This window comes from Archocentrus centrarchus, chromosome 7, assembly GCF_007364275.1.
Source record: "Archocentrus centrarchus isolate MPI-CPG fArcCen1 chromosome 7, fArcCen1, whole genome shotgun sequence".
NCBI lineage: Eukaryota > Metazoa > Chordata > Actinopteri > Cichliformes > Cichlidae > Archocentrus > Archocentrus centrarchus.
Window position 1 is genome coordinate 19,699,842 of NC_044352.1, and position 18,772 is coordinate 19,718,613.

An 18,772-nucleotide genomic window follows, 5' to 3' on the forward strand; every position below is an offset into this window, starting at 1 on the left:
CAAAAGTCTTAGAGACTTTCTGTAAAGAGGAGTGGGACAAAATCCCTCCTGAGATGTGTACAAACTTGGTGACCAGCAGCAAGAAATCAAGTCATTTTTTGCTTGGGGATCAAATATTATTTCACTCAGTGACGTGAAAATCAATTCATAACTTTTGTGTAATGTCTTTTTTCTGGATTGTTTGATATTATTTATCTCTCCATTAAGATGAAACTACCATAAAAATTAGAGACTGTTCATTTTGTTGGAAGTGAGCAAACTTACTACATCAGCAATTCAGCAGGAGATTGAATAATTATTTCTCACACTGTACAAACAACAGTAGATTTAATGATCCCTCAGCTCAGAAAAGCTACTGCTGACTTATTTACTTTCTTACTGATTTATGTGGTGTCTCACTGACTCCACATAAATCTCCAAAAGCTGGGTGCAAATGAAAGGCCATCTCGTTTGACATCTTTGCCGTTCTGGGCTCCAGTTTTGAAGATGTCTCCAGTGTTTGGTTTGCTCCTGTCATGCAGTGCTTATCTGTTAATATTGTATATAGTGTTATACATTGTATTTTTTTTTTTTTTTTTTTACATCATTATTATTATCGTAGCAATTTCATTTTAAGACAGTGCAGAGTCAAAACCATCTGTGAGAACCAGTGAGCGTAATCAGTTTCAGAAGGCCACTAAAAATTACTCATGCCTGGGAAACCAGATTTGAGATTAAAACCATTCAAACTGAACAGTAGATAGAATTAGTCACTAAAAGCACTGTGTAGGCCACTGTGTTACAGTGTTAATGCTATGAAGTACGTCAAACCAGAATCTCTCAAATACCGCTTTTGTATGTGGAATAGAATATTTATATATTGGTATTATACAGACAAAATGGGCCTAGTTTTAGCAGGCTGGGTTATTTAGTAGAAGAAAAGGTTTGGCCATGGTTAAATGGCAAAAGCAAACAACTAGAAACTTGGTGAAAGACTCCACCCTGTTTTGTCTTACTTAAATGACTCAACAGCTACAGAAAACACATCCACATAATGTTAAATCAGCCCACTAATGAGATGTTTTATCTGCAACACCCACTGAAACAAATCCTGGAATGGTCACAAGCTACACAACAGTATTAAAATGTAGAGTCATGTGTATATTGTATATGTGACTGTGGGGAAGTTGTGCTGTAATACTTTGCTTACACTGATGATGATGATGATGATGCAGAAAATGGCTGCTGCCTGTGTAAGCATTGTAATACACTGCCAACAATTTCCCGAACTGGAGCAGCCAGCGCAGGGTTCATATCTATTGTTCCAAAGTTATTTAATCCTCCATATTGTCCTTTCTATTTAGCTTTCTGCTGCTGGTCCTTATTCAGCTCCTGCCAAAGTATTACTGTGTTGTAGAACACAAACAATTCTGTCTATTTGATTGTTGGCAGTTGTTAGTGTATTTCCAAAAAGTTATTCTGCTTGCTGCCCTGCTTGTGGAAGTAGAAATGTGTGTAGGAGAAGAGCTTGTTGTGGGTGAGATGGAAAGTAGAGATTGATTAGTTGTCTTTTCAGTCTCTTGGTGGCTGTAGAGCATTGAAATCTGGTCCCTGGTTTAGTTTTATTAGCGAGTATGTTGGTTTACCTATCCGTCCGCTCATTCCTCAATAGATCCCATTTCATGAAATGAGCTCCCACAACACATAGCTGCAAAGACACACGTTTCTGCTGTTGGTATAATTCAGATGTCTTGCACTCTGACTCGTCTTTTATACTCCCCCGAGAACTGTTGACAATTGCTAAATCCTTGGCAGGGGGTTCTTTTCCAGTGTACATGGCAGATTATTCCTGGTACTGCCGTTTATGTAAAAATCCCCATGTTGGCAGTGTATTGAATGTAAATCAGCCTGGCTTAGAGGCCAAGGCTGTAGGAGGGCTGCTAATATGCTAGCATCCCCCATATGGGAGAGCTACTCTCCTCCCTAAGCCAGATGTATTAGAAGCTAATTCTCAGTTTGAATGTGGCACATTTTCCACACAGGCTGCTGTTGTGGGATCATTATGGAAGCTCATGTCACTTTAAGGCACTTGTTTAACAGAGTTAGATTTGATGTTCAGTGTGTGGTTACTAATCTCTCTTGGATGGATCACAGAGCCTCAGAAGGAATGCCTGTGGTTTTCGTCAGGGAATGCCAACATGCAGGCAAATATTCCATCTCCCTCATGTATGTTTTTTATATGAATATACATTCTTTGATTAATAAAATGGTATGGCTTGCCTTAGACATTGAGAGAGATGCGATTTCACTTTCTTTTAAGACTAAACTATATACACAAAGATGTAACACACTTTATATCGTGCCAAGACTTTAAAAAATGTATTTTCACTTCCTAACATTTTCTTTGCTGGTTTTACAATAAAAAAAAGCCGCAACTGGGGTCAAATAAATTCCGTTTTGGCTGCAGCAGCTGCTTAATATTCAGAGAACTGAGATGTTGTGTATGGGAAGTTCTGAAAGAGATCTGAAGCAGGTTTATAGCTCAGGCTATGTGCATATTCAGATACCGTCTTCTGAAAGCGTATCCCAGCACAACATGTATTCTGCAGAACTCTGCAGATCGTTTCCTGTGAAGGAGGTGAACTTTGTTTTTTCTGCTTCAAGTGTTTTTCTAAAATGGGTCAGCAGATGTTGGAAAGAAAGAGAGAGAGAGAGAGAAAGAGAGAGGTGGAGGAGGAGGAGGAGGAAGAAGAAGAAAAAAAGCCAAGCCAAACTGTTTGTTCTGCATTGTGGGCTGAGAAGAAAGCTAGAGAGAGAGAAGAGTGGGAGAGAGAGGCTGCCTCTACTGTATGTTTTGGCCTTCTTAAAAAAAATAATAATAATAACCCCCCCAAAAAACTCAGCATTTTCTAGTCCGGGGACATCATGGCCTTTGCCTTCAGCACCCCTTACGATCCAGTATTTCTTTGAGTGTTTACTTGTGCAATTTTGAAAAATTATTTTCTTCAGTGTCTGCCAAGTGATCTTGTGTGCAGACTGTATTTCTCAATGCTCTTTTGATATGTGGCCACATTAAAGGTAACTGCAAGTGTGCATGTACTATATGTCTCTAACACACGCAGGAAACAGTTGGTTTCAAATTTGATTTAAAAAAAAAAAAATATATCATGCACCAGATTGAAAATACCGTGTTACTTTTGCCTACTGCATTAAATCTAAAAGCAAAACAAAAATAATTATGGCTTCAAAAGAGAGGCAGCAAATTAACTTAGGTCCTTTTTAAAAAACTGAATGTAGATGTTTTGTCCTCTGATAATAGAGGTGACCTAAACTATCTGGAACTTGCAGAATTACTCATAGTTACTAATGTGAGCCATAAAAGATAAAGTGCTTTTATCTGCAGATGTTTATTGATGTTAGCCTTATCTCAAACAGTTTCTTTAAATTAAGCCCTCTGTTTAGCCAGAGTTTGCTTAAAGAGAGCAGTGCTACACCCTTTTTTCCTGAATTTTGCTCTCACACACCAAACATTGGTGATGCTATTTTAAAACTATTTTGGCCTTTATATACTGCTCTTTTATTAGTATTTTTATAGTAGTAGTAGTTTTAATATATGTTGTTCTTTTATTATTGTTCTGTAGTGTAGTGGTTTACACTTTTGCCTAAAAAGTAAAAGATCCCTGGTTTCATCCTGGGAGGAGACACAAATAGGGATGGGAGATGAAAACCGGTGCCACTTGAGAACCAGTTCCAAGTTTTCCAAAGAATCGGAATCGTATATGTCCGAGCTTATCAATTCGTTTATCGGTGCCTGCAGGTGCTGGCAATGCACACTTATTGCAAATCAACAGTGTCATACATGCATGTCTAGTGTTGCCATAAAAAAGGAGTCATGGCAGAGAGGGCGAAGCGGTCCAAAGCGTTGCTTCATGTTATGAACAGAGGTGATAACAGTGCATGTCTGTAACATGATTATTTCAAATGGGGTGGAAACACTAGAAACATGCTGAGTCATCTTTCTGCACAACATAGGATTCACTTCCAGGAGTGCTGTGTATTTGACCCATGTGTGTGCGCCACCGTTGCTACCGCTGTTGTTTCCTAAGCGAGCAGCTTGTCTATACAGATGATTAACACTATTTTATTTGATCAAAAAATGCCTGAATTGAAATGAATGCCATACAAATAGTTTCTCATTTCCTCCATTTTTAGATGTTGACTGAGAGATTGATGCTACATTTAGCATTAGGCAGTAGTCTGTTTTTTGATATTTAGATAAAAAGCAGTTGTACTGACACTGGAAATCTGTAGGTATACTTCTTTCCTCATATAAAACTGGGTCAAGAAGGGAGTTGGATTGATAAGCAGATTTGATAATGGTATTAGTATCAAGAAAACCTGATTCATTCCCATCCATAGACACAAATCCCTTTGGGGTTGTGTCAGGAAGGCCTCTGGCATAAAAACTCTGCCAAATGAATAATGCAGAGCTACCTGCTGTGGTGACCCCTTGTGAATCAGGGAGCAGCTGAAAGCTTCTTCTAAACTTAACACAAAAGTGAGGAAATTTGTGTTTGGTTGATTATTTTGTTGTTGAAGCAACACTTCTGGGCAATAAATAGAACTGTTTGAAAACCCTGTGTATTGCCCCTTAAATGGTGCCACATTTGTAAGGAAAATGCATTTGTAGGTTGAGCAGCAGAGTTGAGTATGTGAGTTGCGCCCCTGAAAAACTTTCCAAAGCTTCTCTGCCAATGCCAAACAGCTTATTCTGCTACTGACTCATGTTTGGTGTCGTTTATTGGATTGGAAGATTGAAGTTTGAAGAAACAAGACAATTGGCAATTTAGCAGTTTATTCATTTAACAAACAGGGGCCTCAGTAGCATGTGGAAGAACCATATACAGCCACAACAGGCCTGACACCTCCTCCTCATGCTGGTCACCAGCTTGGTCACACACTGCTGTGGGATGGCGTCCCATTCTGCTACCAGCATTTGTCACAAGTCAGCCAATGTTGGTCACTCTTGCACAAACAGCGTGCCTAAGTTGAGTGTTCAATGAGGTTGAGGTCAGGACTGCAGGCAGGCCATTCCATCCTCTCCACTCCCAAATTCTGGAGGTAGTCTCTGATAAACCCGCTCTGTGGGGGTGAGTGTTGCAATCTTGAAGGATGGAGTTTGGTCCCAGACTGTGAAGATATGGAATTGCCACTGGCTGCCGAATCTCATCTTTTTAATAGTTTTATGAACCTCACTAAGCTCAGTTTTGAATTTATGATGTTCTCTTTTAACGTTAGAAGCATGTACTCTACTTAAGCTTTGTTTGAGTTTGACTGTCTCTAAATATTACCTTATACTTCTGTGTTTTCCTTAGAAATGTCTTGTGTGTTTTCCAGGCGCACACAGCAAGGTGAACCAGTGTCCTGTCAATAAATATCCGTGCCTCGACGTGGAAGTGTGTCTCCATGCAAGCAAATTTTGTGATGGAGTTCCTGATTGCACTGATGGCTGGGATGAAGGGCCTCACTGCAGAGGTAAGAAGCAAACTGAACCACACGCGCATCTTCCGATTTCAATTTTCTGCAAGACACACTTGGGACAGATAGCATCATCATTTTCTTGATCTCCTCTGTCATGCAGAGACTGTTGCCCTTTGTTGTGGGTCAAAATTGACCAGACAGGCTTGTGTTACAAAGAAAATGTTCTCGTCTTTCCATCCCAAACTGTAATCTTTATCAAGTGATCTCCTCTATTGGGCACTTTAATGAGCTGGGCTGTTCTGGTTTGTGCAGTTACAATGGAATTTCTCTTTCTGGGGAAAAAGTCATTAATTTATCAATCAGCTCAGCAATGAGGCTGTTTTCCCCCCAAATCCTAGCAGGAATAATAAGCATTCGGCCCAGATGCAGCTATGAAAAAGCCCATCACAGCCTCCTCTATTAATTAGAGACAACAGAAGAATAAGTGATGGAACATATTGAGTCCATAGTGTCTTTCTTTGTTGCAGCTGACAAAAGAGCAAACACTGGCTGCCTTCAGAGATTTGACTCAGTATTCTGCAAGGTAGAACTGTAACTGTCTGAAGTTTGCCTTTGTCACATCTGCCAAGGGAGATAGAGGTTTTTTTTTTGTTTGTTTGTTCGCACGATTATGCACAAACTAAGAAACTTGGTGGAGAAGCAGAACAACAGCAAAGGATCTGGATGAAGGGTGTGGATCCCGGCAGTTATTTTTCATTATTCAGTTATACCAGGCAGCTGCCTATCAACAGACATGCCAGGCAACCGCTTAGGGCCGTTAGGGTGCCACCAGAGGCAGACAAATTTTACCTCCTCCTCCCTAAACTATCTATACAGCATTTGCAATGACATCCCAGTAGAAAAACTCCCTAAGGTGCTCCACAGGGGTGTTTGAAAGGCACAGCAGCTGTTTCAGAGAGTGGTACAGAGTTCTAATATGCATTATTATGAATGTGTGTTTGACGTAAACTTTGTTCAAGTGCATGTATGTGATATTCATTATTTTTGAATAAATAATTCTGTCAGAGTACTGGTGTTTGACAGAGGTCTGACTCAATGCTGGGACATGTGTGTTTGTAATTTCTGCTGTATGCAGTCTTGTGCCTCTCCCTTTCCACTGTGCTTTCCCTTCCTGGAATATGAAAGTACTTCATCAGATACTTACCATCAACAGTAAAGTATCAGAGACCTGGATCAAGGGTGGGTCTGCTGAGCTGTCAAACAATGGCTAATCTTTGGCAGAAGACATCAGCTGATTAGTTTGAACATTTTAACCAAAGCTTGCGCTGTCTGTTTCAGTATCTGCACTGCAGGGATCTAATCTCTTTATTATTTTATTGGTTTTATCTTTGTATCAGTTTACAGCTGTAAGTATTTCATGTAAGTTCATATTTCTATTATTCTATCATATTATTTCCTTTCATGTGCACAAAGAGTATTCTCAAAGCACCCTGAATAAATAATTAATTCATAAGTCATCTGCACTGAGTTGAGTCATTACAATAAAAAGTTTGTGTGATTAGTTTAGGCCAGAAGAACAGGAGAGCTGTTGGGCCACAGTGTGGGTGAAAGTGTTAGTAACCCACACACTGGTCATCACCGCTACACAAGCCTTTTATGCAACACAGTGATGATGTCATCCAGTTACAACATGCACTGCATGTCCCTGAGGACACAGGTCCAGCTGTTTTCAGTAAGGCAGCAGTCAACACACATAAGCACTTAAACGCACCGGCATGTGTGTGTGTGCCCGTAATGCATGCGCTCACATGCGCACACAAACGTACACTCACAAGGTCACGTTCTTACACATACAACGAAACACACGAGCAGTGTGTCCAGAATCTTTGGCATTGCTGTTTCTGAGACCACCTTTTTTTTTTTTTTCTTTCAGGGAAAAGCTTTCACAAGCATCCCAGTGTTTGCTTGTACAAACTGCCAGGTTGTGCAAGTATACCTGGCCACTGATATTTGAAAGCACACTTTGTCATTCAGTGTTTCAAAGCCATTCTGCCAAAGTTGTTGACAAGCGGTTAGAAAGGGGAATGCTGTACGGTATTTTAAGCTGGCTAAAATCTAAATTTTCATATTTTTCATAGTGTGTGGCAAAGCCTTGGGGTTCATCCACATCCACACATTAGTCATCTCGTGTTAGATGTAGGCACAAATGTTGGTAGTCAAAGAGGAAGGTCAGTGTGACCTCACAAAAAACATTTTTGCTTTAGTTTGAATTAATATTATTAAACCACACAAATGTCTAATAAAATAATGAAGCAGTTCTGACCATATTTCACATTTGGTTCAAATCTGATTGATGACACTACTCTCTGATAAAGCCTGTAGTCAGAGTCTTCCATACAGAGTCAGGTCCGTAGAGTTTGGGCAAGGACACATTTTTTTTTGGAAACTGCCCCGTGAAGTAAAGTAATAAAAGTAATCATTTTAGTCTAGACTGTCAACTTTAATTCAGGATATTTAACAAAATAATGTTTAGCATCCTGATGTATAACTGGAGAGCTGACTGTCAAGGTGTCCTCATGGTTTTCCATATTAAGTGTTTTTAACTGTTCACTGGACCTCTTCTGTTGCAGGTAATGATGCAAGTGAGGTCATCCAAAATTTCAAACTTCTAAACAGGCCTGTCAGAGAATTGGCAGAAGTCTTATGAGTAGTCAGAAAAATAGCTGCAGCTCCAAAAAGGATTAATGAAATATTAGACCCGTCTTAGACCTGCCTCTCAGATGTGAATGACGAATAGAGAAGAAAAATGGGGTCATGGCAGTGCTCTTGAGAGCTTTTCTCTCTCCAAGGCACCCCAGTGGAACCCTGATTATTGTAGTGACCTGACGCTGCTGTTTATGCAGAGCTTTAATTGTCCTTCATGTTCCATTGTGTAACTGTGGAATGACAATCAGTCATGGGCTACTTGAAGCTGTCTGTGGAAACACAACATTACAATCTATTCATGAGTGGGTTTTGACCTAAATTAGTTTATGGGCTGCAGTTAAAAGTGTGTGTAGAGACTCTACAGTGTTGTATACTAGTCTTAACTGATTGCAGGCTGAAGATAAAATGCATTTATTGAGTTTATTCAGCAAGTTATGCTACTGCCATGTTTGGGAATGTTTTGTGCCACAGCGGGTATACGTTTGAGTCTTTGTACATTTGTGTTTGAGTATTTGCGCCAGTTTAAATTTAGACATGTGGGCAGCATACTGCCACTGTTTGGGAATAAACTAGCTACTGTTTGCTCATTACTCAAGCTGCCCTGTGTGTTTGCAAATGGTTACTTTGCCCTTGATAATCAAGCCTGCAAACAACTGCCAGTAAATATACTGTATGCTCACTTACATCCAGCTTTATAGTAAAGTTAGCATTTACCATCGCCTACCACATATGTAATCAAATGCACCATCATAGTCATAGTCATGAAGTAGTTTTACCGAATGGAGCAGATGAATTGTTGTAGGTACAACCTGATTTTATTCAATCTCAGCCATCTTAACTTGAGATACAATTACATCATACGTTAATGTGAGCTGTTAAAATTCACATTAATAATATGAAAGGTGCACGTAGCCATACAAACATAATAGGAATAATTAGTATAAATACATCATATAAAATAAAAAGTCTTCTGATTGCCATTAAAAAAAAAAAAAGGTCATTGAACATCTGCACAAAATATGCGGCAAAAAAGTGTTCGGAGTGGCAGTTCATGTTAGTAAATTCAGATTCATACTTCAGATTTTTTTGGTGCGTGTGAACTCAAAGGTGAAATGCTGTCATTTAATGACACCATGTAGAAAAACGTGAGGCTTTCGTCTGTGGCATGTAGAAGGCAAAGGCATGTGTAAACTTGTCTTCAGACAGTGAGAGCACAAAGAATGTCCTGTGTCCTGTGTCCTCTTCATACAGTTGTGATACAGTATATAGAAATAGAGGATTTTTGTGAAATAAAAAGGATTCATTTTTAAGCCACTTGGTGTATAAATTCATTTTGTTTTTGGTTTTTTTTTGGTTTTAAAGAGCGAGTTTATGAAGTCACTCATTTGTGGAATTGTTTTTTTGTTTTTGTGCTTTATAACTCTGTGACCTTAACACCAAATAGTGTTTGCCTCATTCAGCCTTTGTTACTGCTGCAGCCGGCCTGTCAGCATCATGATTGGGTTTTAGAGGAAAATGCCAACTTTCATAAATGTCCTTATGGACTGGCTGTGAGTCCGAGGACAGTTCTTTCCTCCTTTCCATCTCCAGACATTAAAACTATATTTGTGGTTTACAAAGACTTCAGTCTACTGGTTCTCACAGCAGATGGCTTCATACTCACTGCTTCCCCATAAAGAGCTATAGATGAGTGAAATTGAGGGTTGCCATCCATGCAGTAACAGGATCAGTGACTCTGGCATGCTGATTTAGGGCTGAAGGCCTCCACTGTGTCACTGTGCGATTTGTTTGCTTCGCAGCAGTTGCTTGTTTGCTTAGGGCTGGAATGTTCTAACCTCTCATCCTTAAGTCCTTTATGCACTCGTTTACACCTCTGTTTGCCCAGCCTTCCTCTTTCTTCTCTCTCTTTTTTTTTTTAACTGTTCTTGTAACATGTTTCTTTACTTCTTTCTCCATGCATCTGTTCTCCTCAGAGGTTGGCTCAGGCATGTTTTCTATGTTGACATCCCAGAATCTTTTTGGACTCTCACAAAGGTCAACATACTATATTAGTTCTTCTTCTCCTTATCTCATTATTCAGTTCTATTATAACCAAATTTAAATCCAAATCATACTTTAACCAATCTCTGTCAAAATTAGGAAAACCATAGGACCTTATTATAATAAATCATTACAGATTTTGGTTAAAAATGCTGATATTTGTTGATATTTATTAATTGTAGAATTTGATAATATGCTATTTAAGTATAATATTGTAACATATCCCCCAGCCTTCGCTAGAAGCTCAGTTGTAAAATGGACCACATGAACCTGGACTGAGATAAACATGGTGGGTATTTTAGCTCTCTACTTGCCTGTGGTGTTTCACAGTGTGAGCTTTGCTGAATGCATTCGATATGGGCCACAATGTTTGCTGGGAGACTCTTCCTTTCAGTGGGGCCACAACAAAAGAGTCATTATAGCCTAGAGTGCCACAGGCTTTATATAATAAGGGCCCTTCAACTGGTCCAGTCTCCGCTCTTCACAGCCATGCTATGACTAGCTGCACTACACATAGCGTATGACCAATCTCTGTTTTTTTGTTTGACGCTGAGGTAAATTTCGTTGTACTGGTGGAAGCCTCCTTTTTCTGTTTTCTTTCTTTTTCACTTATGGTTTTGTTGTTTGTTCAGTCTTGCTGAACGAATTAAGATGAGACTTGGTTGCTCATGAATTTTTCTGTGGTCTCTGTCCTCAGCCCCGCTGTTCAGATAAGGCTTAAATAGTTCAGGCTAATATGTTGATTTTAATTCTCATCTAGCTAATAATCAGTCCTTACAGTTTTAGGATTGATTGATTGATGCAAGCAAAATAAGTAATGGTTTGAAACCGTCGCAGGCAGCTGCTTGGTCAAAATGTTTAAATGCTGTGTTAAGCACTGTTATGTCACCCAAACATTGCACCTGATTTACTGTGTACATTGCTTTGGAACATAAATCGGGTTTATATACATGTCTATCATGAGTGGGGAACACTTTTGATATATTCACTGAATGAAGAATATTTGCTTCAAAGCCAGCAGCACACCATTCCAGGCGTTTTCCGTGACAGAACAGTGCACGCTGTTTTCATGTATTTAGTACTCTGTGAAATAATGAACCAACTGTATGGTGCTGATGAGCTTAACTGTCTTTATGCGAACCCTGTAATTGTTTTAGCAGCATCCTGGTTTGGCTGTGTCATGCTTGGCACTGTTGTTGTTGTTGTTGTTGTTGTTTTTAATCCTGATTTTGGACTCATGAATAATATCATGTGTCAGTGTGAAAGATGCCTTTTAGTTACTTAGAAATTCCCCTTTGTAACCTTTGCACTCTGTTACATGTCTTTGTGACTAGTCTGATCAATGGTTCTCGACCTCTCCGGAGGAAGGTGACAATGCTCTTGACTTTCCATTGCTTCACCATCTGCCTGACCGTGGATTGGTGGAATTCAAATTTGCTAGAACTGGTTCTATAATTTTTATGAGCATTGCCAAGTCTTTTAAAAAGGGCCTCAGAATCTCCTTTATTTGTGCTATTACACAGTTTTACAAACGTGTTGTGGAGATCCACCTTTGATTGATGCCTGTTCTTTAAAGTTGTCTGAAATATCTTTTATTTTCTAGAGTTAGATCAGTCCCAATCCCCATTTATCTCCTTGCCTTGGACATACACACCTGCATGCACACCCTACAGAGGCCATGATGAGAAGATGTGTGGATTCCCCGCTTTCATTTTGTGCCAAAAGGATGTGTCCTTGAGTTCCCTCTGGGGCTGGAGAAGAAGAAACTCTCTAATGTGTGCACATTCAAATCACTCCATCTGTCACATGCACAGATGAAAACACACACACTTACCCACACTCTTTTTCTCATGCACACATGCACTCACAGTCCTACAGTCCTGTAAGATCAGATAGGATTGGACATGATAGCATGCCTCTGTAAAGATTGCACTGGGATCATCCCCGCTCTCCTTGATAGTGTTCATGTTTCGGCAGTATTTAACATGCTCTGTGTTGCTCTGTTTTCTCTGGTTTAGCAAAAGCACCAGACTGTGCCTCCCATGGGTGCGAGATTGGCTGTGCAGTGACTCATGATGGGCCTCGTTGCTACTGTAGAGATGGTTACGAGGTCGCTGCAGATGGAAAGAAATGTAAAGGTGGGTGGTGATTTGGCATATTCATTTTAGTTTGGCCAAAGAAAAACTAAAAGTAACCATCTGGTTGCTCTGACTTTCTGTTTGCTGACTGCATGGGACAGCATGTAGAGAAGCTTAAACCAGCCTTTGGAAGAGAAGAGAACGGAATGCTATCTTAAAGTTTCATCATTTGCAGTGTTTGTTAAGGCACTTTTGTCCCTCTCCTGGTAGATTTCAATGAGTGCGGTGTGTATGGGACATGCAGTCAGACATGCACAAACATTGATGGCAGCTACACCTGCAGCTGTGTGGAGGGCTACCTGCTGCAGCCAGACAACCGCTCCTGCAAAGCCAAAAACGGTGAGGAAAAAACATTTAACAAAGTCCAATGATTACGGTTTGTACTGAACCAGGAAGCTACATTTTGTTTTTGGAGTTTTTCTTTTTTTAAAAAAAAGCTTGTTCACTTTTATAACCTTTCATGACTCCTGTCCTCCTCCTTTTTTAAATATTTTCTCCTCTCCACTCAAATCTGTTCACCTTACCCAGAGCCAGTCGATCGTCTGCCTGTTCTCTTGATCGCCAACCTCCATGACATCCGATGCACCTCCCTAAGTGGCTCCTCGTCCCGGCTTCCTTCCATCCCCACCAAGCAGACCATGGCTATGGACTTCAACTATGCTGAGGAGACTGTCTGCTGGATAGATGTGGGCGATACCCCTGCTGCCACCCAGCTAAAATGTGCCAGCATCCAAGACCTGAAGGGTGTCAGCAACAACCGCACCATCAACATCTCTCTCAGCTTGCACCGTGAGTAGAAGTTTACTAAATAAATGACTTGCGTAAGAGCACTAAAGCAGCACTGTGTGCGAAATTTAAATACTTTGCCTCAGGATTCAAATGGTCAGCTGTGGGCTTGCTAGCTGAAACTACTCTAAGCTGTGATGCAGTACTCCCTTGTCTCCCGAAAGCTGCTCAAACCAACTTGAAAGTGCCAAGAAGAAACGCTGAGTCCAACTTTATTTTTCAAAAGGTTTTTTCTCTTAAGAACAGGGGCACTCTGACATTTATCCCATAGAAGCAATATGTGTGTAGCAGACTTAGTTATATAATCCATATAAGGCTGCCAGCATGTCTTCAATTATTAATTTGCATACTTCTTGACAGGTAAAAGTAACCTACTGTGGAGTTTGATTCATGTACTGACTGTTTGGGGCTTTTCAGAAGCCTGGAAATGTATTTTTCTGCTGCTTTTGTGTGACACATGCTAGTATGATCAGACACTGGTCTCTTACGTGATGGCATTTGGTATTAGGTTTTGCCAGAAAAAGTGCTCTCTGCCTTTTTTAAGTCTTTCCCCAGGACTGTACATTTTGTCCTTTGAGGTGTGTTGGACAGACAGCACATCTGTTTTGTGTAGTGTCTTCATTGTGCATTGTCTTAACGCACAGGCTCTCATCTCCTGAGTAACAAACGGACACGCACAGTATGTGATTACGGCCTGTTGCGAGACTTTGTCAAATAATACAGAAATGAATTATCTGTGATTACAAGTCTGCCAAGGTCTGTTTTTATTCGCCTGGCTGACGGAGCCGATGCTCTCTAAGAATGGGGGCAGAATTGCAGACAAAACACAAAAAGCAAGGGCGTGGTTTGGATGCGTGTTAACACATACATTGCATGTGGGAAGCTTTCCCTTGAGAACCTAGCCCCAGGCAAGGAACAGCAGACATGAAGAAAACAAGTGGAGGATCTGGGTGTGCAGACCCCAAAATCTGGGACACTAAAACCTGTGGCATGATTGGAAGTGCCTTGGCTCATATCCACTTCAAATGAAGCTTGTGTAACAGCCGTCACTGTTGACAGCTGGAGCAGACGTTAGGAGTTTCAGAAACTCTGGGGTTTTTCCAGTCCTTCGATTGAGTCATGAGAGTCCCTCATATCCTATCTCTCACTTATTGTGTTGGCTTTCTGTTGTGGCTTTTTGGTTCAGTACCCTTGTGAACCCCGTCATCTTGAAAGTACTGCACATGTATATGGCGGAGGTGACAGAATTTTTGTAGAGGAGTACATGTGACTGGATTCCATTTCTATCAACCTGATGAAACACTGTAGATAAATGTATTGGGCAAGTGTCAAATGTCATACTGAAGATACCTGTGGTGTGCTCACTGGCAATATTTCTCCCCCAAATATCTATATTTCAGTTCAGTATGTGCTAGTTAATGAAGCGTAATCAAACTTTCTTTATGATAATTCACTGACAGCTCTTGGATAAATATGGCGATCTGTGGTCTGATTTGATATAGGAAATGTCCACAGTCACACACGATGTGATCATTTTAATCAAAACCACAGATTTTTCCAACATCGGCCACAATGCTTTTGCAGCCTCTGCATGCAAACCCGAAACCCTGGTGTTACAGTTGTGCTTTGTACGCCCGACATCCACCCTGTCCACCTTCTGTGAACTCAGATGCAGCTTATAAAAATAGTATTTAATTTAAAAAATGTCCCTGAATATAGTACAGCCAGCAATTACATTGCACCTAAATATAATTGGAAAAGCAGTTCAGCAGCATTGGAACATAATTTACATATAACAGTGTTGCTCTTTTAAGTGGTCTCAGGGATAAATAGGCGTGAGGGGTGGAAGCGTGACAGAAACACAGAAGTAACGTTAAGGGGAATGATGAAATGAGAGAAGGTAGTGATTTGATGCACCTTGGAGCAGTATGCATATGTGAGAGGTCATATCGATACATTCCTCTGTTGGTTTATGTCAGCCTCAACACCCTTTACATTCCTTCAGCCATCTCAAATCATGTCCAGTCAGGTCACTTTAGCACAGTCTCTCACACACACGCACACACACACACACACACATACACATTAAATACCTTTGACTCATGCATCCATTACTTAGTAACATATTATGCTTTATGAAGTGACGTTTGACACTTTACACCCATTTTTGTTTATTGCTAAACACATTTCTGTCTATCCACATCTGCATTTGTTTCATTTGTTTAATCTGTATGCTTTTTACTTTGATGTTTTTTAATATATAAAAAAAGCATTTTGAGATAAGCTAGCATCCACATGACCTCCTTGAACTCAAAGTATGCTCATAAAACTGGTCCAAACGTGTTCATTTTAGCTGTTTTAACATATTTGCTGCAGCTCTGAACTTTTCCAGATGCTACCCAGTGGAACTGTATGTGAGACTCCAAATACCTGAATGTGTCAGACCAGGCTTTTAACAAATTTTATTGTTCCAGGTACCTAGTGCAAGGTTTGTGCAATATACACATGAGTTAATAAAGCAGGTTCAGAGAATACATAGCAAGGAAGTGTGCATGCTGCTGTGTGTTGTATCCTGCCTCCTGCGCTATCTACAAAGGGAGCACACCTCGCCTAAACCAAACATAGTATTTCAGGTAGTAAGTATGTCTCTGACATGGACAATCTCCTGCTGTCTTCTACATGTGTGAAAAGGCAGCTGTAGACAATATCTGGACCTGATTCACTGGATGCTGGAATTCATGAGTATAAAGTGCTTATGTCTGTTCTGCTCAGTAGAAGCAGGGATCAGGTGCTCTAGTAAAAGTAAGTTGGGCAGACCTAGGGATAGGTGTAGGGTTAATGCAGGGTTCACATGAACTGAGTGATTTATAGCTTTTGAGAGCCTGAAAGAGAAGAGCAGATAAGTATACAAAGGTTCCAGATGTGGCCTTCTCTGTCTGCATGTTTAATTCTCCAACTGGGAAGATAAAAGGGGAGCCCATCCTCTCCACCCCCTGAGTGGAACTCCACAGCAGGGACCAGCACGTCTCCCCACGTCTGTCTTTCTGTTGTTCAGTCTGTCTTCCTCTCTCCTTCTAATTTGTGCTGTTTGGGCGTCTTTTTCAGAAGGTTTCATGTAAGGTTTTTGTCTTTCGTCACATCTTCCTATCTAGGCAATTACATCTCCTTTTTACTTGTTCCAGTGGGAAATTTGCCATAGTATAACTGTCAGGAATTACTGCCTCTTAAACAGAGGTCAAATGTCAGGTCTCGGTGGAAAAGCAGAATCGCAGTACTCCAAAAGTCTATTCTTGAGAGGTCAGCGACATTTTTGTGCAGATTAATAGGATCTTCTTGATGCAAAGAGGATTATGGAAGCTGAAAAATTATGATCTTTCCTGCTTGGCACTAATATGTAAATATAGGAATACTTTTGTCTAGTTTGAAGAATTGCTAAGGCAGTGGCCTTGTATGTAAACTTGTATGCTTCCAATAAGACCTACTCTCTTTAAAAAAAAAAAAAAAAAAACCTTTCCTGAGAATAGTTGAAGCTTTAGGTGCTACAGGCAGGAAGAGTAAAAGGGGCTTGTGAGGGTAGAGTGGTTAGATGAGAAGAAAGAGGTGGGTTCATTCAGTTTCCCAGCAAACTTTCCATTTACCAGAAGCTGCATCAGTGGAGACGTCAACAGACTGCCTGGCTCTGTGGATAAGGGGCTCCGTAGGTTGTTACACAACGCAGCAGTCACTGGGTTGCACAACTGTCTCTGTACTCAGTGTATGAATCTAATCAATGCCTTGTGCAGGCAGGCGTCCAGCTGGACGACTTTAGAGGAGTTAGGTTTTAGAATAGATACCGATGGGAATATCACTATCCCTTTTAACTTCATGAGAACCTCGTTCCTTTGTTAAAATCCTGGTCCTGGTGTTTATGAAACATCCTGGACTGTTGGACTGTTGCTGCTTGCTTAGGTTCTTTTGGCTAGACTTTTTTTTTTTTTTTTTAGCTCATGTATTTACATTGTTGCATCAAGCAAACTTTAAATCCCATATAGGCGTCGCATTTTGAAGTTCTGTGTAGGTTTGGTAGGTCGACTGAAGCATTTCTGTAATGGTCAAAGCTTTGGGAAAGGTTGCTGGCTCACTTGTGTTATTGCATGTACCCCAACTCAAAGTTGTCCCTTTTGATGTTGATTTTTCCCTTTGTTTTGATCATGCTGCAGTCTCCAACCAAAAACAATGGTTAGAGTCCAAGGAGATTGAATGGGGTCAAGTTGGCAATTACATGCAATCTGTTTTTGATAATATGGTGATTAACTGTGATTAAATTGGCAAAAATCACAAATCTGTTGCAGTCTGTTGCAAATCTGTTGACTTCTATATCAAAAGAAAGTCACATTAACTACTTGCGGAGTCGTTACCTCATAGATTTGAAACAGAAATTCAGAAATAAACAAATGGCAACATAGTTGCTACAGGATGGTGATTTAACTGCAAAATGATTTAGGTGCTCAGCAACCTTGTTTTGATTTATAAGAATATAACAAGAATTTAACCAGCTGGAAATCAGTTGATTCAAGTCCCCTATTCCAAAGAGATGCGTCACAGACGAGTTGCGTTCATCAGCACAGGCAGACTCAGACTGATTGCAACATGTTGACAAACTGTTTGCATGGACAGCAGTTATTTGCAAACCTTTGCCAATCTGTCTGAGAGTGATTGCAGTCGATCTGAGTCATCCCGTGATTGTTCAGAGAAAAGTTGAATCCCACCTGGTGACCGGTTTTCATTTGCCTTGCGATTGATAAGGGTCGCCCAGAGCATGAGGGTGTCGCACGCTCAGCCTGTGGACAACCAGCTGGTCACTACAGCTACTTGCAGTCGGTCCCTGATTGCAAAAAGAAGCTCAACACTATCACCAAGCAACCATCAATTTATTGATTTATTTTTTTAATTTGATTTTTATTCCTCCCCCTAGTTGCAAGACATTTGGCACCCTAGTTTTGCTCTAGTGTGACAGAGCTATTATAGTTTACATTATAATGTAAATGAAGAGATGAAAATTTCAACAGAGGATTGTAAAGACACACCTTGGGTTAAGACACTTTAAATGATTAATGGGAGCATATGTAAACAAACGCAAGTGTGGTTCATCATCTATGTCTGATTAGTGAGTTTATGTGATTCAGGTGTATGCGTATACAGTGATCTGGTCTCCTTTTAAATGAAATTTAGTGGAAACCTTTAAAACAATCATCTCTTCCCATCAGAAATCAGTGTCTCCATCCATGAAGTTTCTCTTTCTTTAGACTGACTTAAAGGGAATGCAATATTTTGACATCCTTCGTGAGAGGTGTTGCAAGAGTTTCGAATTACTTTGACTCATGTTAGCATTAATCCATAAAAGGTTTCTGTGAGAAAGAGAATGAAGTTTAACACGTTTTACCCATCAGCAGGCATTTCGTTTCTTGTTTCTGTGTGTAAAACAAACAGGAAAACATTAAAAAAAAAAGAAAAAACAGAGATAAGGTTTTTGATTTTTACTTGAAAATTCTTATTAGTTGGTCAGTCAGAGATTATTCACAACCAAGAACCCCCCTTTCACTAATAAAACTTAAACTGTCTTGTCGTGTAGTTGAAATTGGGGGGGGGGGATGATTCAAGAG

General features: G+C 40.2%; 1 protein-coding gene across 1 annotated transcript in view; it reads left to right on the forward strand.

Annotated features, from left to right (window-relative positions):
• The window catches only part of LOC115782719 (low-density lipoprotein receptor-related protein 1-like), an 82,565-nt gene that overhangs the window by 18,843 nt on the left and 44,950 nt on the right, over positions 1 to 18,772 (forward strand). The window contains exons 3-6 of the mRNA XM_030733084.1: positions 5,377 to 5,514; positions 12,225 to 12,344; positions 12,555 to 12,683; positions 12,873 to 13,133. Of these exons, the coding sequence (XP_030588944.1) occupies positions 5,377 to 5,514; positions 12,225 to 12,344; positions 12,555 to 12,683; positions 12,873 to 13,133 (648 nt within the window). The remainder of the gene's footprint in view (positions 1 to 5,376; positions 5,515 to 12,224; positions 12,345 to 12,554; positions 12,684 to 12,872; positions 13,134 to 18,772) is intronic.